The sequence below is a fragment of the Martes martes genome, assembly GCF_963455335.1.
Source record: "Martes martes genome assembly, chromosome: 8".
Lineage (NCBI taxonomy): Eukaryota > Metazoa > Chordata > Mammalia > Carnivora > Mustelidae > Martes > Martes martes.
The window spans coordinates 110,534,764-110,560,618 of NC_137895.1; the positions used below are offsets into that span (position 1 = coordinate 110,534,764).

At 36.8% G+C, this 25,855-nt stretch overlaps 1 protein-coding gene across 19 annotated transcripts in view; it reads right to left on the reverse strand.

The window, feature by feature from the left end:
- CREM (cAMP responsive element modulator) overlaps positions 1–25,855 on the reverse strand; it is a 70,042-nt gene that overhangs the window by 14,075 nt on the left and 30,112 nt on the right. For 5 of the 19 annotated variants that reach the window (XM_080810073.1, XM_080810090.1, XM_080810089.1 and 2 more), the window contains 3 exons: positions 19,285–19,431; positions 16,100–16,197; positions 15,813–15,955 (listed from right to left, as the gene is read on the reverse strand). In XM_080810073.1, coding sequence (XP_080666199.1) covers positions 15,813–15,955; positions 16,100–16,197; positions 19,285–19,431 — 388 coding nt within the window. Of the gene's footprint in view, positions 1–385; positions 558–7,519; positions 7,709–15,200; positions 15,956–16,099; positions 16,198–19,284; positions 19,432–25,855 lie in introns of those variants that run through there. The other 14 variants (XM_080810084.1, XM_080810083.1, XM_080810072.1 and 11 more) reach the window with 7 other exon arrangements.

The window sequence follows — 25,855 nt, forward strand, 5'->3', positions numbered from 1 at the left end:
ATGCAACCCTAATACAGAACATTAGCAACTAGGTCAGGATCATTCTGTAATTAAGAAAACCAAACAACAGAATTACTGATCACAAATTTCAAGAACTGAGACTGGGAGGTGGAGGGGTGGGGGTGGGGGTGTGACAACTTTCAGACAAGCACTTCCCAGACTGAGCGCTAGAGGGCACTCCGAGGCGCCAGTGGCCGAGAGCTAGCAAGGGTGAGGAAACCCTCGAGCTCCAGAGCCCACCTCTCCCCCGGCACGTGTGGAGCGGCCTCAGCGGGAGGCTCAACCTGCCCACGTAGGCGGAGGCGGGACGGACGGCCTCGCAGTTCTGCTCACCCAAGCATTACGGGTTTCACAAAGCGTTCCCCCTCGTCAAGCAGATACTTACCTCAAGAGAAACGCTAAAGTAAGGCTTACGAGAAAAGCTATTCAGTGTAAGAGCGATCTTGGAGATAGAGGCAGTGGCGAGCTAGTTAACAACTCTAAATCTGTCAGCAGCCCTTGACAAAGCAGAAAGGAACTGACTAAATCACAGCATGACTCGGAGCTGACGTCAATGTGTAGCTCGCTTGGAGTTTAACTTTTCCACTTCCCTGCCGAACACGATTCCAGGAAATGTAGTGACGTCAGCCCTTTGAACTCGATTAGCTGAGGTACAGACCATTTTAAACACAGGAGGAAAGAAACAAGTAGGCACGCAAACACCGCCGACACGCTGCGTTTTCCTAGTCTGTTTTGGAGCAACATTTGTACACAACAACGAAATCGGAAGCTTAATTTTTTACAAGTTGAACGGTATGTTTAACGGTATGTTTAACTTGTAGCTGCATTGAATTTGCAACAGGTTGCAACGAAGTAACAGCTTATGTTAGTAAAGCACAATGGCAGAGAGAAAGGATTACTGCCTTGGTCAAAAAAGCAATCCGCTGAGCAAAAAAGCACTTACACTAAGATGCCTTCACAGAGTGTGCTCAGGACATACAGATATATATTAAAAGAAACTTCTTACTCCTCGGCCACTAGAAAATTAACACTTTTTGAAACACTCAGAGGTCCCTAAATTTTTCTTAACTTCAAAATAAAATTTTCAGAATTAATTTAAATCTCTCTTTAAAATTCTTACCTGTTTCATCTCCAGTTACAGCCATGATGGGCTTCTGCATACAGAACTGTCTTGTCTCCCCTATCACAGGTTGACATACAGTGTTCCAAACTAGCAAGCATGTGCAGGATAAGTAGGAGTAACTTACATCACAATGACATCACTAGCCTATCACTACCATCAATTTGCTTTGTCACAGAGGAGCTCAATGAAACCAAAGCCCTATAAAAACCCTTCCTGTAATAAACCATATTAATGTTCTTGTTTCTCATTGTACATAGAAATCTGTTGAGATGGGCTCTGGCAAAAAAAAAGTCTCATTAGCATTAAGTTACAAGATTGTTTCTTATGGAGCAACTAACTTCTTTATTATTGTTCTGTCCAAGGTTTCTAGATAAACAAAGGGGGCATAAACACTGTATCTTTTATAACTCCTAGGAGGAAAACAAAATAAAACACGTGGAGAGTAAAGCAATAACAAAGGGGCCCCTAGGTGGCTCAGTCATTAAGTTTCTGCCTTCTGCTCAAGTCATGATCCCAGAGCCCTTGGGTTGGGCTCTCTGCTCTTGGGAAGCCTGCTTTCCCTTTCCCACTCCCTCTGCTTGTGTTCCCTTTCTTGCTGTCTCTCTGTCTCTGTCAAATAAATAAAATATTTAAAAATAAGTAAATCAGACAAAAACCCTGACAATCAGCCCAGAAAAACATTGTGAAATACACAGAAATGTATTTCTTAAACACTTCTAAATTCGTCAAGGAAGAAATAACCAGCCACCTTCTTATACTTAACAGTTTTATTTGCTTAACTATTTGCTACAGCACCATAAAATCCAGCTGTTCCTAAGGTGAAACAGAATTTGCTAATTTCACTTGAATACTGACATTAAAAAAATTCACTGTGCCAAATGTAGCAAGAACTACATAGCATTCTTCCATAAATATTAGTTTGAATCATAGGAATTTGCTATTTGACCTTTTTGGCTCATAAAAAACAGCAATTTCATGAGGCTCAGTCTAATACATTATTTTTACTAAATTAAAAACCCTTGAAAAGAATTTGGGGATTTAAAAAAAATTCATAAATAAATCACAATTACTACTAGTAAATTTTTTAAATGTCAAATGGTATTTGGATCACTTAATGAAGAGTGCATGAAGAGCTAGATCACTATATGAAATTTAACAATGGCAAGGTTAGTTAAAAAAAAAATTAGCTCATGTTCAACAGTATAAAAGACCATAGTCTGGAAAAAGAAATGATTTGTACATCTATCTAGTGTACAATAATAAGTCACATGGCACTGAGACCTTTTATTGTTACCAGTGGGCTGAATAAAGCCCATTCCCTTATATGATTAGAATTCCACCTAACCTTAATATTAATGATGTTGATGTGCTTCTCCAGAGCACATGAATTGAAGACATCTGGCTATGTAACAAAGTGTGGAGAGCAACCTAGACATCAATCCCAAACAGAGGCTCCATGACAGACTCTCTTCCATCTCAGCCATACCTAAAGGTTTCATTTAATAAATGGTTTTATTAAACATTTATCATGCGCCAGGGACTGTGCCAGATACTAAGGATCTCTACCCAAACAGAAGTTATCTAGGCATGTTACACATACTCTAAGGAGGTACAGTAGGAACTGACAGGAGGTTATCTAAACCAGATCTGCAGGATCAGGGAAGGCTTCCTGGAGGAAGTACTAAGATGAAGCCTGAATAATGTAAATAACTGACATAAGTGTTCCCCGTCAGGGCAAATGGCTAAGTGCGAGGCCCTAGAAAGGAAAAGAGGGTGCGGCATAGCGCAGGAAATGAAGAAATCCCACACAGAGCTGCATTACAAAAGAGGGAGAAGTTAAGAGGGAAAAGTCTAGTAAAGGTGGCAAGGCCTAGATCAAGCAAAGATTTGGGCCATGTTAAAGATTTTGGACTAAGGGACGTGTGGGTGGCTCAGTTGGTTAAAAGTGTCTGCTTTCAGCTCAGGTCATGACCCCAGGGTCCTAGGCTCCTTGCCCAGCAGGGAGCCTGCTTCTTTCTCCCTCTGCCTGCAGCTCCCTTTACTTGTGCTGTCTCTCACTGCTCTCTCTGAAAAATGAATAAGTAAAATCTTTAAAAAAATTTTTTTTTTGGATTTTGCATAACAAGTAACAAGACTTCACTGAATAAGAGGCTGACACAGTTAGATGTGAATTTTAGAGATACTACTCTGAACTGCAGAATTGAGTATAACAGAAAAAAAGAAAATGTTGGAGGTAGAGACATTTGTTTTTAAGAAATATTAGTAGCTCCCAGGATTACTGGGAGGGATGAAAAAAGGGAGCCTGAGCTTTCAGGAACAATTCTCAAAAAATCAGACCAAGAAGAGATCTGCCACCTCTGGTATGATTAGGAAGATCAGGGAACTTCTCCACCACTACCAGCTCCAGGGCAGCCACCCAGCAGAAGGGATGACGGTCGGAGGGTATGGCAGTAAGTAGGACTGGACAGCAGGAGTGTAGAGGAGTGGAAGGATGAGTGGTTTAGCTGGCAGGAAGGAGAGAACACAGGTTCTTAGCCTGAAGCAACAGGTTGGACAGGAGTCCATTACCGAAATAGGGTTAACAAAAAGAGAACTAGGGTGGGGAAAATGGTTGTGACTTTGGACTGAAAGAGTCAAGAGATGTGTGTGGGACTTCTAAGCAGCTAGATGGGAGTCGGGGGCATGGTCAGAGTGCACTGACAACCAATAGGCAGGGACGAAGTCAGCCAGGGAGAGTGTGCCAGTCAGATGGGAAGACGGCCCAGGACGCAATCTTGACAAACACCGACTAACAGTAAAGAGTTGAGCAGAGGAAGATTAGACCAACCAAAGAGACTGAAAGACATGTAGGAGAGAGAAAAGAAAAAGCTAATAAGAACACAGTATCATGATGGGAAGTGAAGGAAGCAGAAGTCAATAGTGTTTAAATACTGCTGAGGGATCAATCAAGAGAAGGACTGAGAACTGGCAAAGAAATCCCGTGACCTGTGAATGGAATGACAGGAGGGAAGGTGACCAAGTAAGTGACACAAGAATGCCCACTGACCCTGTATTTAACATAGAAGTAGAACTCCTACCCACCATTATTTTAGAAGAAGAGAAAAGGAAAGGAAAAGAAAAGGCAAGGAAAGAGACAAATTAAAAGAAAACACAGGGAATCAAGATTGGAAGGGAAGAAACAAACACTTTGTGTTTCATAGAACATTCACATACCAACACAGATATATTTACAAAGAATGAGCACATTATTAGAAGTAAATTCAGTTTGGCAAGATTAATAAATAAAATATGTCTTAACAAGTCAGTAATATTTCTCTACATCAGCAACAACTAGAAAACGTATTGCTCATAATAGCAACAAAAACCTTCAAGCATTTAGGAACTTAACAAAGAATATGAAGTACTTTCATGGGAAAAATTTTAAACTACCAAAAAGTTAAAATAAGATCCAAATAAATGAGACATTCTACAGTTTGGAACAGGTCAATTTAACATTATAAAGACCTCAGTTCTTCCTCACCCTTATACACTGTTCGTAGGAATGTAAATTGGTGCAGTCACAATGGCAAACAGCATGGAGGTTCCTCAATAAATTAAAAATAGAGCTACCCAGGGCGCTGGGTGGCTCAGTGGGTTAAGCCTCTGCCTTCGGCTCAGGTCATGATCTCAGGGTCCTGGGATTGAGCCCCACATCGGGCTCTCTGCTCAGTGGGGAGCCTGCTTCTCCCTCTCTCTCTGTTTGCCTCTCTGACTACTTGTGATCTCTGTCTAATAAATAAATAAAATCTTAAAAAAAAAAAAAAGAACTACCCTATGATTCAGCAATCACACTACTGGGTATTTATAAAAAAAGCCAAACAAACAAAAACAAATACTAACTGAAAAGATAAATGCATCCCCATATTCACAGCAGCATTATCTACAACAGTCAAGATATGGAAGCAACTGGAGTGTCCACTGATAGGTGAATAAAGAAAATGCAGTGTATACACACACACACACACACACAAACACACATAATTATTATTAGACCATAAAAAAGAAGGAAATCATGGCATTTGTGACAACATGGGTGGAACTTGAGGGCATTATGCTAAGTGAAGTAAGTCAGAGAAAAGACAAATACCATATAATTGTACTTACAAGTGTAATCTTCAACAACCACTACCCTGGGACCTGAGTGTGACACAGAGAACAGAGGGGTGGCTGCCAGAGATGGGGAGGGCTGTGCTGGCAGGGAGGGAATGTACAAAATGGGTGGTTATCAAAAGGAAAAAACTTCTGGTTACAAACTAAGTCCTGGGGATGTAATGACATACAGCACAGTGCCTGTAGTTAATCATACTGTGCTCTCTGTTTGAAAGTTGCTAAGAGAGTAAGTCTTAAAAGTTCTCATCATAAGAAAAAACCAATTTGTAACAATGTGGTAGTCGATGTTAACGGGAGTTATTAATTTATTGTGGTAATTACTTAGTGTGTGTAAATGAATGTCAAATCATTATGTTGTACACTTGAAACTAATATAATTGCCATATGCCAGTTATATCTCAATTTAAAAAAGGACTTCAGTTTCTCCTAAACGAATCTATACATTTAAACCAACCTCATTATTGGTTTTATTATTATACTGTTATTATTTAGAAACTCAAATTTATTCTAAAGGCATACTGACGAATAATGGTTCACTAAGCTGTATCAGTCAGCACTGAAAGAACTTTTTTTTTTTTTAATAAAAAAGGGAAACTTGTCCTGTGAGATAACAAACCTGCATGGTATGGTACTACTGGCATATAGAAAAGGAGACCAATATGGGGGCACTTGGATGGTACAGTCAGTTAAGTGTCCCACTCTTGGTTTCCGCTCAGATCATGGTCTCAGGGTCATGGGGCTGAGCTCTGCGAGGCCTCTGTGCTCAGCGCCCCTCCCTCCTGCTCTCTTTTTCTCTCTAAAATAAATAAATCTTAAAAAAAGAAAAAAAAAAAGGAGACCAATAGTACAGAATAGAGAGTTTTGAGACCGACCCAAGTATACACGAGAACCCACTGTATAATTAAGATTTTTAGCCCCATAAATTAATGGGGAAAAGACAAACAATGAGTAGGGGAAAACTGGATGTGAAGAAAAATGAATTCCACCTAATACTATATACCAAGGTGAAACTCTGGTGGACTAAGGACAAAAATGTGAAAGGTAAAACTATAAAGCTAATATAATTATTATAGGAAAATATCTTTGTGACTTACAGAAGAAAAAGAGTTCCTAAATGAAATCCCACAAGCACAGAACTCATTAGTCTATTATCTATGCAAAATATAAAAAAATTTTAAGCTCTTCTGGTTAAAGTATCAGGTTTACAGTGGATTTCCATATAAAAAAAGATAAATTAGAAGAAATAAGGATTCTTTATGGTTATTTATTTAGACATAGAGGGTTCATGAGAATCAGGGGAAATAAAGCAGGTGGCTTTGATTTTACAATTAAAAGAAAACAAAGTATTAGGTATGTACTATGAATTTGTTTTACTCCATAAATGGAGTGGAACTACCACTCAGTTCTTCATACATTTTTATTATAGTCCACATTAACCCCCAAAATACCTAAGAGTAAAGCTAGTATCAACAGATTCATCAATCAGAATCCGCTTTTTTCCAAACTTGCAAGACTTTTAAACCAAAAGAACAAATTTTATTCTCTTTAAAATTAGTGCTACATCAAACATCCTAAGCAAATGGTAAGAGGAATAGAGTTAAATGAAAACATAGGATTTTTGCAAGTTGTATTAAACACATTATAGTTATTGAGCAAAACTGAATGAAATTAAAATAACGTATAACTTGAATTTAATTGAAATCCTAGGTTCCCCTAAAAGCTTAGGGTTACATCCTAAATGTTTCATTTTATTTCTTCCATATGAAGTAGAATGGGTACCTGACATTTAAATATACTAGAACGGTCTAGAGAGAGAAAAAAAAAAAAAGCATTTGTTTTGAAATGAAATGTCTAGAAATTAGATTTGAAGGTATCTGGGGAAAACCCCCAGTTCAGTGCACCATGCACTGGATATTTAAATCTTCGTAGACCAGGTAGTAAAACATATGTATTAGGTACAACATTTATAACCCCCAAATGAAGATTATTTACTTAATTAAAAAGTTCATTCACGTGTCCCAAGTCTTTTTCCCATCATGCTATTCAGAACAGAACCTTTCTTTACAGCCAATAAAACTTGCTAAAAAGTGAAAATCATGTAATTTAACGTGTTGTTGAATGTACTAAAATAAGTGCCTCCCCCCAAATCTGCCTCCTGTATATTTCAGGAAACTATAAAATTCCCACTAACTGGTGTGATATAGTGATGCATAGGTATTCTAAATGTATGAGATTAATAAAATATACCTTGAACAACAACCTGGCTGCCTGGGACAAAGAACTGCTGTGTGCCATCAGCTGACTGTGCTGCATACTGTACAATTGTAGCACCTGGCGGAGGAGCTCCTGAATTTGTCATTGTTAATGCCTGCAGTCCCTGAACACCATCAGATCCTGGGTTAGAAATCTGGATTGTTCCACCTTGGGCTATAGCAACTTAACAGAAAAAGAAAAGAAATATTAGAGAATTTCAAGATTCACTTGTAATAATCCCATATTGGAAGAATACACTGTGGCTCTGTTAATTACCAATGCTTCTCATTGTCAGTTTACCCTTATTTCTCTATGCTGAATTGATAAGGAGATCCTTCTTCATGGGACAACACTCTGAAAAAGCTCATAGACACTGGAAAATATCTTATATTCAGAATTATTTGAAATACATAGAACCCATGGAGTTTGTCTCCTCCCCAGTATCCATCCAGCTAAATTATTTAAGAGGAAGAGTGGAGAGGAGGACAGGGCGGAAGACCAGCTCCTTGGTTTTCTCCATTCTCTCAGATGTTTTTAGTTATAGATAAATAGCATTCTTCTAATATTTAAAAAGTAGTCAGTAAAATTCCTTGAGCATCACAATTACAATGAATTTACACCTTCATTCAGCCAACTACTTCTCTAATTTATCATCAGAAGAAAGTAGCTCTTAATGGAATATATATTACTATATATTTTGGTTTTAAAGCTTAAGTCTACAAAACTGTAACCTTTACCATTTTGACTATGTCAGGAGAATCCTGAAATATAAAACATTAAGTTGTAAGGGATCTTAAACTATATATATATGTATACATATATATGTATACATATATACACACACACACATATATACACACACACACATACACATATATATAAAAATTTTTAATATAAAAATACTGAAAGAATCTATGCTACAATATTTACCTCTATCAAGTGTCTTGAATAACTGCAGCTCATGGCAACAAATAGGAGGCAGAATTCCTCTAAACACTGAGACTTGCCAGTCACGTTTAAAAGTTAACATATTAACCAAAAGTTTCCAAAGAACAACTGATCAAATGTTTTGTTTTTAAATTTCACTCTAATAGACAAATAAGCACTGTTTAAAATATCTGAGAGTTCAGTATACTTTAACATAAATATTATGATTCTATGGTTTAAGTGGAACCAAAGGCTATGCTCTCCAAAAAAAAAAAAAAATCACATATAAACTAGCTCATTAGATTTACAATGAAGACAATGACACATCAGAGTAACACAACACATATAAATCAACATAAATGCCTTAAAGGAATGTTACAGTAGTGTCAAAATGTATGTTACATATTTCTGACTTATTCCTTAATGTTTTCAACAGTATCAAAGCAAAGGCCCATTTAGGTGAACACCTGATTGCATAAACTTACAAACTACTTGGGAAGAGTAACAACAAATCTTTAGTTCCTCGACCTGCGGCCTAACATAGAAAGATGGTTAACATTTTAAAAAAGATTTCTGCAAGATTCATTCTCTGTTTTTTTGTTCTTTGACAGGCCACCATTAGGATAGGGTTGACAGAAACTGAATAATCAGTACATAATATTAAGGATGCTGAGGCTGAGAAATTTATGTAATTTATGTATTTCTTTATCTGGCTCACATAGAGCATCATATTCTGTACACATTTCAAAAACAAGATTTCAAGGGTCTCAGGATTCACCCTTCATAACAAAAGGGTTTGGAAGAAACCTAACTTTCTTAGAAGTATGAAAGAGAAGAGATACTGCTTCCTCAGATCTTCATGACTGGACATGAATGTACTTCATATGTTATCATTTATCTGAATGTGTGCTTTCAGTTGATAATTAGTTTGGTGTTACAGAAATCGTGCTTTAGAAGGAGCAGGCACAGGCAGTGTAACCACGATGTGGAAGAAACACAAAGCGCAGCATATAATAGGCACTCAATAAATGATGAATGAATGGCTATCATTTCTTCAGGACAGACTACATCATAAACAACTTGAGCTACTTGTGAATCTAGAAGAGTTAAATAAGGTATGGTTTCAAATTCTAATTACAGAACTTAATTTTCAGTGCCAATACAATTAACAAGATTTGGGACTGGTAAAAAATCCAAGGTAGTTGCTGCCAAGGATAAGAACATAAAATAGCTAGATAAAAAAGACCCTTACTTTTTCTCTTTTCATATTTTCTTTTTTTCCACCTTTTATTTTTTTCAATAATGTTTCCTCATAGTTCCAAATAAACTTCTTTGCTTTCACACTGTGAAACGTTGATACAGAAAGAATCTGTTCCTCTCAGGGTACCTGGGTGGCTCAGTGGGTTAAAGCCTCTGCCTTCAGCTCAGGTCATGATCCCAGGGTCCTGGGATAGAGCCCCGCATCAGGCTCTCTGCTTAGCAGGAAGCCTGCTTCCTCCTCTCTCTCTCTCTCTCTCTCTCTCTCTCTCTCTCATCTCTCTGCCTGCCTCTCTGCCTACTTGTGATCTCTGTCTGTTAAATAAATAAAATCTTAAAAAAAAAAAATCTGTTCCTCTCATCATTTTATTTTCTGGTCAAGTCATTATATAATTAGTGGAAAACAAAAGCTACACACACACACACACACACACACACACACAAGCTAGCACTAGGGGAAAACATTTCTACTGATAAGTCTTGTACTTTAACCTAGCTCTTATTTTTTATACCAAAGGTACTTTTGATTTTGGCATTATCAAATGACAGAGGACCTTCCCATTCAAAATGTTACCTCTCATTTGACAATAAACAAGATTTCCCAATGCTTCAGGATACTAGAATTAGGTCTGTGTGTGTGTGTATTCAAGATTTGAAGAGGAAACTATTCAGGTTACAAAATATTCAAGGATAGCAAAATATGTGTTTTCAGTAAACACATATCCAGATAAATAGTGGGAAAAATTAAGATGAAATTAACTGAATGACTTTAGTCACATCTTTTACCTAATTATTTTTTTAAACTTATGGAAATTTGCTGGTAAACATAAAAGTAGAAAAAATTTTGTGTCCTCTATTTTCCTTCCTTGCCCACACATTCTCAAACTTTCTTTTTTTTTTTTTTTTGGTCTGGAGTATTCTAAAACAAATCCCAGACATCATATCTGGCTAACCATTTTTAATTAAAATGATTGGCCCATATGAAGGCCATTAGTAACCAATGAAGATAAGATACCACTGTATTTCCTACCAATTTCACTTTGCAGACCTAGGCTTTTTTAATGATTTCTTAGACTGACACATGCAACTGAGGTATAAAAGCTTCTACCTATGGCCTCACTGCTGATCACAATGAAGAGTCCATACTGGTCTATGAAGACTGGGATGCAAACAGAGGTAAAAGTGTCTTTATTTTAGCTTATAAACATACTGATTTTCCTCTTTTAAGCAATCCTTAATAACATTAGTCTGATCATCTAAACTGAATTAAAATGAACTAGATTATATAATCAATTAAATTCTACTTCAACGTCCATATTAATAGATTCAAGCCTGTTAGTGTATTAATGCTCATCATAATGGTGGGTAGAGGTTGGGCTCTGTTGTCCTAGTTGTTCTGGGAGTTAGCTAACTTTTTTTCCCTCTTAAGTCTCAGGTAAGCTATTCCCCATAACTAAATAGGTCACTCTATACCCACAGTTTGAATGTTGGACACACTGACCCCACATTAAGAGTTTGTTTAGACAGAGTGTAAATCACTAATTTACTAAGCATTTTTCTACTAAGTTGGTTTTAGTGGTTACAAAAATGTCTCTATATACATCCTTAGTCAAGGTACTGAGTTTCGAATTAGTATTAACCCAAGTACAGTTTCTCCATCCCCAACTTACCATACACCACAGTAACCAGGATGACCTCATATCAACTAGTGTAGGCAATAAATTCTTTAAAAATTCCTAGTTTACAAAACTGTATTTAAAAAATCTGTTACTTCTCTACTCACTGCCATTGAGCACTCCTTTCCCAGAGCTATTAATATCATAGAAGTAAGAAAACATTTTGTGTGGGATGAAAATTTGAGAATTTTGGCAAAAAACTTTTTTTAATTAAAAAAGCAATATTTTAAAGTTTTGTATGATCAGTAAAGAAAGAAGAAGAGAAAGATAAGAGTTCATGACCAAATGAGGAAGGAGTAGAATTTATTTAAATTAAGATTTCATTTGACTTTTTGTTTGATACTAACATTTTTGTAATCCTAAGCCTGAATATATGAGCTAATTCAAACATATAAACATTAAATGTTTAATGATAACTTAAAATCCTCTTTATTCCAAATTCCAAAAGAAATTCATAAACAAAATTCACTTAATTAACTTTATGAAGAACAGCAGACCTTAAGCCAGTGAATTCTCAAATTTAAATTTAAAAAGGGGAGCACGGAACAGAACCTGTGAGTACCAGTGCCTTAAAAACCAAGAGGTTCATACAGCTGAAGAGAGACTAAAATAGCCTCATGCTGTAACAAGAATAGCAACACCAAGATTAAAAAGCCAGATTTACATTAACCAGATACCTTCTATGTCTGCTTTGAAAGTTACCTTGGAAGAATGTAAGCAAAGTCATTACTAAGAACTATAAATGCAACTGCATTTACTTTAGAATGCTACCCCTATCATGCAAATTCCTTTTATGGTGTTTATTCATAGGAGTCTCCTGAGAATTCTGAATTCTTTAAGTAGCCCACAAAGTTCACATAGATCTCTTTTTATAATGGTGGATTTTGGATTGACCCACTTACCTTTAGTGTATAAGAATTCCAGTAAAGATGGGTTAACAGAGACTCATTCTAACAAGGTTCCTAGTAAAATAAAGTAGGGACAAGCAAAGAGACAAGGGACATTTAGAAAAAAAATAATCCTGGGCAATAGTCCTTAACTGGTAAGGGAAGAGGTCAGGTATAGCAGAGGGAGGAATAAAAAAAAAAAGACTTTGTTTTTAGAGAAAATTTAATGAATTAAGAAACTACAAACAAACAAACAAACAAACAAAAGAAACTGCAAACATTTAAATTCCTTTAGTTACTTTTACCATGTTTATGAAATTCATTCCCATTTAATGTAGATCTTAAATGTCTTATGCAACAAGTAACATTCTTTGCTAATTCTGAGATTATTAGAACTGCTCTCTTTCAGAAATATTCTCTTGAGACAAAACAAATTTTCTTTGGCCAGAATGACTTAATTGGCCTACAGCAATCCAATCCCTAAGATCTGTACTTCCAGTAAAGATTTTGCAAGTGTAGCTGACTTTCTTGGTGTTGCAATAATGAATCCCTGTCCATTTAAAAGTATTTTTACTAATCCCAGGGAGTAGACTATTCTAACTTTCACTTCTTAGTTTCTGTGATTAAAAAAATTACTTGAAAAAATAAGGCGAACTTCTGTTAAAAACTTCCAACTATTAAAAAATATGAGAAAGCCTGAGTACGCTCATTTTTATTTTATTTCTTCAACTTTGACACACAAAGTCCTTTAGTTCTTTTTGTTTTTAACTCCAACTAGCTCATTATAGTAAATTAAAAATAAGTAATCTAAAATAATAATCTTTGAAAAAAAAAAATCAAAGCCTGGGGGAAAGTCATCCATAAATAAAAGTTGAAGAAAGAATTGAACCTACAAAACACATTTTACAGTAAAAGGTTATGAGAGGGTCTCAAAAACAGGTACATGTAAATAACCCAGAATAATCTCCAGAAATTCTAGTAAAAAACTTCTCTAGTCTAAATACCAAAGGACACCAGTAATTATTTCATTTTTTAGATACCCAGGGAGCAACATTAAAGCATTAATATCTGTTAAGATTCCTACTAAGAAATCAGATTAATGAAAATGGATCTTGTTTATGTGTAAATATACATTTACCCTCCAATGAAAGTAAATGTCTTTTAAACACTTTTAATGTTAGTATTCACCTTTCAGAAGAAAGAAATATCAACATAAGCAAGTGTCACTAAACGTCTAAGAGGTGCATTTTAACTGCAAAGGCAGTTACCACTTTTCATGAAGCAATAAAAATGGCAATTTCTACCTGCAGAGAGCACATACAAAACAATCACATCTTTTAATACCTGCCAGGATCATATTGTATGGGTCTAAATTAAGAAACCTCAATAAGAGACAGTCCGTGACCTCTAATGGGGCAAACAGATAAACATCTAATTTCTAAACTTTCGATTTGCTGTTCTCAACCATAACTCCTGACTCTACTCCCACCACCCTGCACCCACAGTGACGTCAGTCTCCTGCCAGGCACTGGCTGCAAGTGGGTGCACTCAGAGCACAGGAAATACAGGCTTTGTTGCTACCTGGAGGGAAAGTTCACGTATGAGACACTGGCTTACATTTCTGTTTTGTGTCAAAAGTAGCATGTCTGTTTCCTATCACTTTTCCCTCTTATTTCCTTTTGTCCTCAGGCTAACCCCAGAGTTTGGCAAATTTTAGTATTATTCCCACTTGAAAGACCCCGAGATGGGAAAATAAAGCTTCTCTATCTGATCCAGTTGGCGAATGGCAGGACTCGGAGCCTTCCCCAGACCAACTCTAGCTTCAATGTTCTTGCAACCCAATGCTTTCACAATTTCAAATTTTCAACTAATAACCTAGGCAAAATAACCTACAGCATCCCTTTCCATATCACTTGTAAAGAGATCACCACTTCTATAAATTCCTAAGCAGCGTCGGGATATGTCAAAGAAATGTTTAAGATGAAAGCATCTTAGATCACCCCCAAATTTTAAGATGTCTTAGCATTATTTCATCAGTAATTTCCAACCTTTTCCCTATCACACCACCAATAGAAAATGATAGTATGTGTACAGCCCACTGCTCAAGACCAGACCTGAACAATGAAGAGTTTCCAGCAGCTCCAAGCCCTGCCCAGCCACTCCAGGGACTGAGAGCATGAGGTGCTCACATTCCTGTACCTTCGTGCTGCCCTACAGAGGCCTGCCAGCTGGCAAACTGATCTAAAACTCCCACCATCTATTCTCACTGGGCCAGACAGAAAGGTATATAAATCAGAGAAGTAATAAAAAAAAAAAAATTACAGTGAAACCTCAAGGTCTAACTCTTGACACAGGCAGTGGCGAGTTTCCTTTTCCTAACATTGACTTTGGACCTGTTCATTCAGCATCCCATAGAGGTTGTGGACAAATTATACCGCAGTTTTGCTAGGTGTCATGGTAGGAGCTACCTAAAGAACCAGAATTGCCAAATGAGAATTTAATACTGCAAATCTACCACCACCAAAATAAAAAACTCTAAAAAACTAATGACTCCATGAGGTCTTCCCATATATTAAAGAGTATCATTTGCTTTAACAGCCACAATTTAAAGACTTCAGAGTTTTCTAGGTATCACTGTTTTTATAAAGGGAAAACAGAGAACATATCTAAAAATCTTACCATCATATTTAAACCAACACAGTATTTAATACCACATATATTCCATTACCTAAGTAGCTTTTATTTTAAAATCTTTTTTCTGTCTTTTTCCTAGCTTTTCTTTCTCCTTTTCGTTTTTCTTCCTAGCTCTTGTTTTTTTACTAAAGCATTTTTATGTATATCAAATGTACTTGATTCGAGAAAAAAAAATCAGTGCTTTAATAAGAGCAAAAAGCACAGGATTAACAGCCCATTAAAATGCACAAGACTAAATGTGAACGTATCTGTTTATTTACAGCTTTTGATGTTTAAAATTTCAAATAAAATGATCTGTCCAATTGCTGTACTTTTAAAAAAATAAATCATTTTTCCATTCTCTTCTAGAAAAAGCTGCAGCACAAATTAACAAAGACTAGTGAAAACATAATTACATTTAAAACAATTTAGGAAACATTATGTACCTCTTTTAGATTAGTAAGCATAATATGTAATTGTTGGTAACAAAAGCCAACAAGAATGAAATACAGACATTTATATCTTATGTTTGCATGCATCTTATAAAGATAACAAAAAACAGTAAGTTTTAAATTTTTATCAGACATGAATATAAGCATATAAATAGGCCAACCCTCCCTTTATTTTTACCCCAAATTTTTCTTCTATATTCAGTAAAAATACTTTAACTTTTCAAAAGTATATGACAGGTCTCAGTACAAATCTCTCACTTCTTTAACAGGTACTTTTCATTCTATGATACACACAGTTTAGATATTACGATGCATTTTTAAATGGAACAATTGAATGCCAAACCCAAGTTGCTTCAACGTAACTAGAGAAGACTTAAAGCTAGCACTGTATCATAGCGAATTGCAGCATACATACTGTATTGCCCCGTGCTAGTCTGATATATGCTAGTCGGTACTGCCATGGTAGCGATGTTAGGCGGCGTTCCTTCTTCCTCTGATTTTTCTTCTTCAATCTTGGGAACACCAGGCACATCAGAGGAAAGTTCATTCAGTATTTTTCTAAAACATAATTTGACAACAGAAATAATCAAGTTACATGAATGAAATTTAAAACAGAGAAACTATTATGGACTTGGTTTGATACATAATTATTCTCCCTTTTTGGAAAAGGTATCATTAGAGTAGGAAACTTAAATAACTTACCTATAAGAGGGTCTTCGTGAAAGGATTTCTCTACGTTTATGAGAATCAATTACACCTTCTGATTCTGCAGACTCATCTGTCTCTGCAATTGTTGCTACCTATAATACAAGAGTTTCTGAAATGCATCATAAAATATATGATCTCCTTCATTCAAAAAATGGTGCTTAAGGGTCTAGATGCCAGGTGCTGGGAAAATGTCCAGCAACAGAACACATTGAACCCACACTACTGCAGTGCACACCTGGCTTAGGAAAGGGAGCAAAGACACACACGTATTTCAGTTGTAGAGCAGGTATGTGTGGACAGGAATGGTTCGAATAATAAATACCACAGAAATACAAATGAAGGTGGTTGGCATGGCCAGTGAAGTTTCACAGGAAAGGACTACATATAAGATACCTAAGACTTAAGATCTCCACCCTAAACCTACACTTAGAAACCCAGTGGGGATTGAGTGAGCTAGTGACAGGCAAAATAAAGCATCTGGACCTCACTGCCCTCTTTATAATACCACAGCTGACTTGAGCTGGGTCTTCAAACTAGACATTAGATAGATTCAAAGAAGCAAACAAGTAAACAAGCCTGATTAAAGTTAGGATTTATAGGACAAGAAGCCAGTTGGGGCTCGATGGTGGTAAATCTTGAAGATCAAAATAAGGAATTTCTCCTTAAAAGAAAGATCAGAGTTTTAAGCATGATTTCATTTTTCAAGTCACATAATAATCACAGGATTTTAAGGGAAGTCTAAAATAATGAATCTCTACAATAACGTGATGGCTCTCAATATACCTTGCCATTATCATTCAGGGCCTAGAGTAGTTTTGAGTTTATAAAACTCACTTTTCTTCATATTACAATTACAGGAGAATCCGATTTGGGCAAAATAAAAAGAACTTGTTTAAAATGTCAACAATGCAAGCAGGAATATATACTTCTTGAAGCATACTGGTGTACATAATGTTCACTTACACATATGACCATGCATCTCTGGTCATGGACACCCTACACATAAGCATAGGCACCAGTGAACAGAATTTAGAAAAAATGTTATGGCAATCAACAATCATATGTCACCACCAAACAGTATCACTTTACACTCATATACTTGTAACAAAGCCCGTATGTGAGGTAGGATACTATTTTACCCACTTTAGAAAAGTGATAGCTAAAGTTCATGCAGATAAATTAAGAGACAGCCATTGTTCAACAAGCAGGAATTCTTAGACAATATCCACTGGCACTTACCTCTACCAAAGATAATTAAATCACCTATTTAACAAAACCCAAAAAAGACTACTGAATATAAGATAATACTTTCTTCCAATAGTAGCCAGAAATATCTAGAGCAGAAATATCTGCATCCCAATAAAAGTCCTAATTCAAAAAGGAGAGTGGAAGGATTTTCTTGTTCTATAATCAGGGTCACAAAGAGTCAGACTCTTGGAACCAAGGGTCATTATGGGAAAAAGAGACAATGCTAAGAATGATTCTTACTCTTTTGAAAAGACACTTGTGTAGCAAAGCTAACTAAGCTTTTAATGCATGTGTATTTATTACTTCAAATACCATGTTGCAACCTTATTCTGCAATAAACCGTACTCAAATATGCAAGGGACAAGACTGATTATGTATGCACATCTATGTTTTCCTCATCAATCTTTTTGTCATCAGCTATGTTCAAATAATTTCAACATCTAAAGGATAATAACTGACCTAAAAAGAAAACAGAAGTAAATTCAATAACCAAGAAAATTATACTTTAAAAAATGCATACATACTTACACCTATCAGAACGGCTAAAATTAACAACAGAAGAAACAACAAATGTGGACAAGGATGTGGGGAAAAAGGAACCCTGGTACACTGTTGGTGGGAATGCAAACTGGTGTGGTCACTCTGAAAACAGTGTGAAGGTTCCTCAAAAATTGGAAAATAGAATTACCCTACAATCCAGCAATCACGCTACTGGATATTTATCCAAAGAATATAAAAACACTAATTCAAAGAGATACATGCACCTCTATGGTTATAGCAGCATTATTTATAATAGCCAAATTGTGGAAGCAGCCCAAGTGTCCAACAAGTGATGAATGGATAAAGATGAGGTCTATATATACAATGGAATATTACTCAACCATTAAAAAGAATGAAACACTGCCACTTGCCACAACATGGAGAGCACTCGGGAGTATAATAATGAAAAGCTAAATAAGTCAGTCAGAGAAAGACAAAAACCACATGATTTCACTCATATGGAATTTACGAACCAAAACAAGCAAAGGGGAAAAAAGGAAGAGAGAGAGAGAGAGACAACCCAAGAAACAGACTCTTAATTATAGGGAAAAAGTGACGGTCACCAGAAGGGAGGGATGTAGGGGTATGGGTGACATAGGTAATGGAGAGTAAGGAGCACACTTGCTGTGTTGAGCTCTGGGTGTTGTGTTGGAAGTGCTGAATCACTACATTGTACACCTGAAACTAATATTACACCATGTGTTAACTAACTGGAATTAAAATAAAAACTCAAAAATTCATACTTAATTTACATCTATTGATGGAAAAAAATGTTTTAGCTTCAAGAAATGTTAAGGATTTGTAATCAACTCTGATGACAAACTTAAAAACAGATCTCTGGATCACAACCATAATAATCATGTCTACAAAAACCAAGGTTTTATCTGAGAGGGGATGATGATTAGAAGCATAATACCAAGGTAACAATAATACCCTATCATTCTTACAAGTTATAGATATTGAATTAAAAACAAACTTCCACCTACTTACTAATGTGAGTACTTATGAAAACAGTAATCTTTATATTACTATTTTTATCAGGCATCTTCAAAGAATCCTCAAAACATTTTTAAGCACCATTGGAGAGCTTTGCTAAATAAATGTGAGTCTGAACACAGAGCAACGACGCAAAGAATTACTCATCTGGCAATTACTCATCCTGTAAATTAAGAGCAAACAACAAAACTGCAACTCTTAAGTCAAATCCATGTATTTAGCAGGACACAATGCACTTCACATAGGAAATGGAAATTCCCCCAAGTTTCTAATAAAAAGACTTGAGCATAAAAGCTACACAAAGATGATACACGAATTAATAAAAAGAAAGAAACAAAAACAAAAACAAAAACCAGAAGAAAGTCAAAGACAAATCATCCAGGAAGGCAGCTAACCTGAACAGTTTGTATTTGTGGTGACTGAATAACCGATGGCTGTGGTGTCTGAATTACTCCCTGGACATGTACAGTTTGGCCCGAAGGTAACTGTACTAGAGTTACAGCTGGGGAGCCTCTTCCGGTGCCTGATCCAGCTACAGAAACCTGCAAAAATGATCATCATTCAGGATTAAGGCTGGCCATTTTCTGTTTTGTTTTGTTTTTAAAGAAATACCATTCACTATTATGACTGGCCATTCCTTCCTTCCTTTCACCTGCTTCTAAGAAATAACAAGCTCACGGGGTACTTACCATTAGGAGGTGGTTACTGTCCTGGAACAGTCATTCTCTGATGTGATAGATATTAAAGAACCCATGCTCCTCACTTTCGGTTCCCATGCTTCGATGGCTAAGAATGTTCCAAGCACAAAGTTCTAAAGCAGTTAAACTACCTCACTACGACCTCATGACTATTAACAGTGAATCCTTATTTAGGCCAAAGTATAAATTACCCTCTCCAACTTCCTAAGAGAAATTGGAGATAGAACTTAAATATGGTGAATTATTTTTTAATAAATGAAATGTTCAAAATAGGATATTCTGGTACTACTCCAGAGACAAGCTGATGCCTTGTCTCTATACTAATGAAAGCATACTTTTATGCCCCCATAATCACAAAAAAGGCACAGGCCAGAGGAATTCCAGGATTTCTCATGCTCTTAGTGTGTCTGATCCAGAGAAAGTACATGCCTTAGATCTGGGATGTCCCTCTTACAGTTTTCCTACCTACTACCTCTAGCATGTACAGAAAGGGCCAAAACCATCACTTAGCTTGCACAAAGAAAGTACAACCATCTCCCGGTACCCCTGAGTAGTTTCAACAGAGATCCCTATCAGCAAAACACAGTACTTCTACCCCCTCTGGATTCAAAACCTGCCAAGTTTTCTAATTAGTCAACAACTCAATCCTATAGGCAGGCCAGTATAATCTTATAAACTTTGCCTCATTTTACTGTTTCACTCACTATTCATTATGACTTACTCAAAAGAGTCAAAGACTTTGGAAATGAAATAAGTGAAATAAGCTACCAGTTTCTGCCATGAACAGTAGTAGAACCACAAGATCTAAAACAAACTTTGAAGGAACCCTCTGTATAGGGCCTCACTTTAAGAAACACCAATGATTTCCAATCTACTTACACTTAAAAACAATTATTAAAAACTGGGCTTATAATAAATAATTGTAAGATTTATTTATAAGCTCATTTCCTTAGAAAGCAAACTTCCTTGGCAATCCAAAAGTAAAAATCTTTCATCCATGCAAGAGAACCTATGTGATGAGCATTGTACTAGGTGCACTAGGGTAGAAATAAAATTGGTAAAACTAACACCTAAGAAACAATAGCACACCAAGCATTATAGAACGAATTGCTCCACTGTACAGGCCATGAAAGTCATGGGAGTACAGAACAGAATGGGTCTGAACAATAAGTACAGGCTTTGTGTAGAAGCCCTAGCTTGAGCTAGGCCTGAATAATAGACAGAAAAGGGCAGACACACCCAAAATATAGCTCAATGGGCAAGTTCAGCCCACCTGCCCCTAGAGCATTATTGTCTACCTCAGATTTTAGGGGAAAGAAAAATATTATGCCATAGTAGAACAAATACATTTAACAACCAGAAGTTTAAAAAAAAAAGGAAGGATTTGTTCTAGAAATGACAAAGCAGCACAAAAGATACATCTGTATAAATAATAAAAAGGCATCCACCTCTTTGTGGACCAATTACCAAAAGGTACGCCGTCTTCAGCCACACAGATAATTCTCGAACTTTTTAGGCTCTCAGGACACCTCCACTCTCTTAAAAATTATTAATGACTTAAAGAGCTCTTGTTTGGTTTATATCCAGTCGGATGCCGTAAATGTTTAACACTCAGTGTTGGGGAAGAGAGAACCTTGATTTGAAATGTTTGCTGATTTCTGTAATGTGAAACCCCGAATATGGCAGATTTCAGGTTACCAACAGATGACACTGAACACAAAGTTGGAAAAAGATGCAGGCAATCAGCTCTCACAAGCCAGCTCCAGCATATCACTGGTTATATGTATATGTATCAATATTTACCATATTAGAAATTAAAACTGAAAAAAATTTTTTAAAAAGATTTTATTTATTTATTTGAGAGAGAGAGAGAGAGACAGTGAGAGAGAACATGAGAAGGGAGAAGGTCAGAGGGAGAAGCAGACTCCCCGTGGAGCTGGGAGCCTGATGCAGGACTTGATCCCGGGACTCCAGGATCATGACCTGAGCTGAAGGCAGTGGCTTAACCAACTGAGCCACCCAGGTGCCCCCAAATTGAAAATTTTTTATACCTTAAAAATAATTCTACTACATGTTAACATATATAGCACTATTAAAAATACATTTTCCAAAACAGAAAAATTAGTGACCAGAGTATCAATGTTTTACTTTTTTACAAATTCTTTCAATGTTCAGTTTCTTTGAAATCAGCTAAATTTTCATACCTACTTGTGCATTGAATCTGTTGCAAAATTTTACTTGATAAGTGAAGATGTGGACCTCACCAAATTTTCTCTGTTACTACACCAAAACTGAACAGGTGGTTATTTCATAAAAATCAGTTGCAATGGGGAATCTGAAACCACAACAGTTACATTAAAATCCACTGACCAATCCTGCACTTTGAATGGGTCCCATGCATGATTCTGTAACATCACGCAGTAGTTATTTGTAAAATACTGGCTCACTGGATTAAGCAGATCTCCCAAATGCTGACATATTTCATGACACTTTATCAGAAAACCTCATTCATTAAAATCAACATCAATCTCATCAGAATACTATAAATATCGAAAAGCTACCAAGCTTACAATGTAGATACAGGATTTCCAAAATTCAGAACTTCTCCGTAAAAGCCTGAATTTTATCATAGACAAACACTGTTAACTGTTTTCCTTGAAGTGACAAGCTTACTTCATTTGCTTTTAAGAAAATGTTTTCCAAGGGCACCTGGGGGGCTCAGTGGTTAAGCCTCTGCTTTCGGCTCAGGTCATGGTCTCAGGGTCCTGGGATCAAGCCCTGCATCGCATCGGGCCCTCTGTTCAGCAGGGAGCCTGCTTCCCGCCCCCCCCCCGCCCCCGTCTGCCTCTCTGCCTGTGATCTCTCTGTCAAATAAATAAATAAAACCTTAAAAAAAAATGTTTTCCAAACACTCAAGTTTGAGTAGCCATGCTTTGGCTATTGGCTATTCTTTAGAGAAAACTGATGTCCTACGGGAAAAAACTCAGCTAGTTCATTTTACCACTCAAACAATTACACAAGTGTTTTTCTTCAAGAACACCATTAGTCTTTACTGCACAGCAGAAGTGCTTTCAGTAAACATACCAATTTCATAACACAGAATATTAAAACAACATGTACTCAAGGATCAAGGTTTGATACAATTGGTACTATTTACAGCTTCATCATGGTATTTTGTCTCAAATAAATCCGTAAAATCCTTTAAAAGATTGTTTAAATGAAACTGACGTGTTGGTTTGTGTTTTTTTTAACTGCAAGTGAATGACGGTGAAGAATACAATGATTACTGGTATAGTTTGATGTCATTGACTTGATTCATGCTAAGGCACCAACAGCTTTACTCCCACTCTCTTCTGTTTTTACACCATCAGTGTAAATATCATTACAGAGAAAAAGGAAAATAAATCTTAGCATTATTATGAAAACAGTCTAGTCCTCCCAAACCTCCTGAAAATCTCCCCTAGGGTTCCGCACACCACATTTTGGAAACCGCTGCTCCATCCCAATGCAGCCCTTAGACCCCCGCTCACAGTGTAAAGAACTGAGCACTGAAGCAGGCTGTGATTTCAACTACAGCAGAGCAGCACAACCCGCACCATCATAACCCAAAGCCTAAGAGCGAGTTCGTGAGTCAGAGACTGAGTGAAATATAATAAGAATTACACCCAAGAGTACTAATGGTATTATAGATTGGACCTGTGGATTAAAATGCTGGATAGTGCCCACAATCATTTTCTGTGGGGAAATACCCGAGCTTTAAAGACATCAGATATTCTGAAGAACTGAACAATTCAAGAAAGATCTGTGAGGTTTTAATAAATATAAGTCATGCTTCAAGTTGCTTTAATTACCTTTCAAGTATAATTTTCAAGATTTTAAATGATTAAATAATCACTCTATCAAAATGGCTTGGTGTTAAGAATACCTGCTGTGGAAAAGGAGCTGTAGCCACTAATACAAAACTGTACTCCTAGAATTCTGGAGATAAGTTATAGGAATTCTGTAACTACAGCGAAACTTCTCTATGTCCAAACTCTGGACAGTGCAAAAGCTCATGAAACAACTCTTTCGTTAAACTGTGGAAATACAGGCTGAGAAGCTGCACATATGACATACTCTAGAGAATTCAGATGTATCCTTAAAAAAAAAACAACAACAAATCCTTAGATATAGAGACATTCTGTATTCAGACATTCTATACTCACTGGTTTTGCCAAAACTGGTGACCCCTACTAAGCCTATCACTGTATTGGTAAACCGGCTAAACGTCACTGCTACACATTTAAAAAAAAAAATTCACGTGGCTCCCTACCTATAGCATTTCAGTATTATTATATGATTATACTGAGTACATGGGCCACAGCGGAATCTACAGCAGTCTTGAAATAGGGTATTCTACACAGGTGACATAGAAGGAACACTGGCAGTGATTCAAGGACATGCATGCAGGCTCCAAAGCCAAAAGTAGGTAAAGAAAGAAGCATCTTTGTGTTTTGTGTAAGGTGGCACATTCAGTTTTAGGTAGGCTACATTGACAGCAATGGTAAGGTAACTAGGTGGAAATGGTAATAAGCAAGGAGAATTTTGTAACTGATGCTTTAGAGCTAGAAAACAAAGATCTGAGGGGCGCCTGGGTGGCTCAGTGGGTTAAAGCCGCTACCTTCAGCTCAGGTCATGATCTCAGGGTCATGGGATCGAGCCCCGCATCAGGCTCTCTGCTCGGCTTCCTCCTCTCTCTCTCTCTGCCTACTTGTGATCTCTGTCTGTCAAATGAATAAATAAAAATCTTTAAAAAAAAAAAAAAACAAAGATCTGAGAAATACTAAGAGCAATCTATTAAGAGTATTATAATTACTTTATTCCTAATGTGCAAAAGAAGTCTAAAGAAGCTCTAGAAAAAGAGAATAGTTTTTCCTAAAAGACACTAGTATAGGGACACAAACTTTAGTTCATCTGAACTAATATATGCATACTGCAGGTAGAAATAAAGAAATATTTCGGGCACCTGTGTGGCTCAGTCAGTTAGGCGTCTGCCTTCGGCTTGGGTCATGATCCCAGAGTTCTGGGATCAAGCCCTGCATCAGGCTCCCTGCTGGGCAGGGAGCCGGCTTCTCCCCCTCCTAACCACTCATACTCTCTTTCTCACTATTTCTTTTGCTTATCTGTGTCTCTCTCTCAAGTAAATAAATAAATAAAATCTTAAAAAAAATTCTCATAAACATCAAATATTCATTCTAAGACTTAATATACAAAAAAATCACAAAAGCAGGTCATACTTATGAATTAACTCATTCTTTTATTCTCTCAACAAATATTTATCAGGAGCCTGCTGTGTGGGCCAGTCTAGACAGTAGGGACATAGCAATGAACAAGAAAAGTTTCTGCTCTCCTCCATCAGAAAGATACAGAAAACAGATGAAGACAGATACAACATTTTTATTGGTGTTAAATTTTTTTTTTTTAATTTATTTGTCAGAGAGAGAGAGAGAGTGAGCACAGGCAGACAGAGTGGCAGAGGGAGAAGCAGGCTCCCTGTGGAGCAAGGAGCCCGATGTGGGACTCGATCCCAGGACGCTGGGATCATGACCTGAGCCGAAGGCAGCCGCTTAATCAACTGAGCCACCCAGGCGTCCCATGGTGTTAAATTCTTAAAAGAAAAATGAAGCAAGGTAAGGAATCAGAGAGTTACAAGGCAGGGGTAGTGTGGAAGGAGGCTAATCAAAATATACCTGTTGTGGAAAGCTTCTCAGAGGAGGGAACATTTGCATAAAAAGCCTAAATGAAGAGAGGGAGAAGGCCAGAGGAAGATCCAGGAGTATATTCGTCACTTTCTAACAATCATGTAGGCAGCTGCTCAAAAACATAAATAAATAAAATGGGTGTATTTTATATTCCATAATTTTTATACCTCTTTTTATGAGGCTCTAAAAGTGCGTAGAATGAACTCATAGTAGACATGATTTACCTTTTCTTCCAGATCTCCTGAATAATCCTCTTCTACAGGATGCCTGAAACATAGATTATGCTGATGCCACCACATCCACCAACAACCCCACTATAGGCAGTAGTTAATCTGAAGTTAAGATGATGCAATTGACAGCCTTACTTGGCTTTGCAATTAAAAAAAAATCCTTATAATGACACTTGTAACTGGGAAAACCTCACAATGTTGTAACATGCACTTGATTAGCACCTAGTAGACTACCTCCAGTCTGTAGCCAGGTTCCCTTATGATGGGGTTTATGATGTCACAGTACAGCTGCAAATG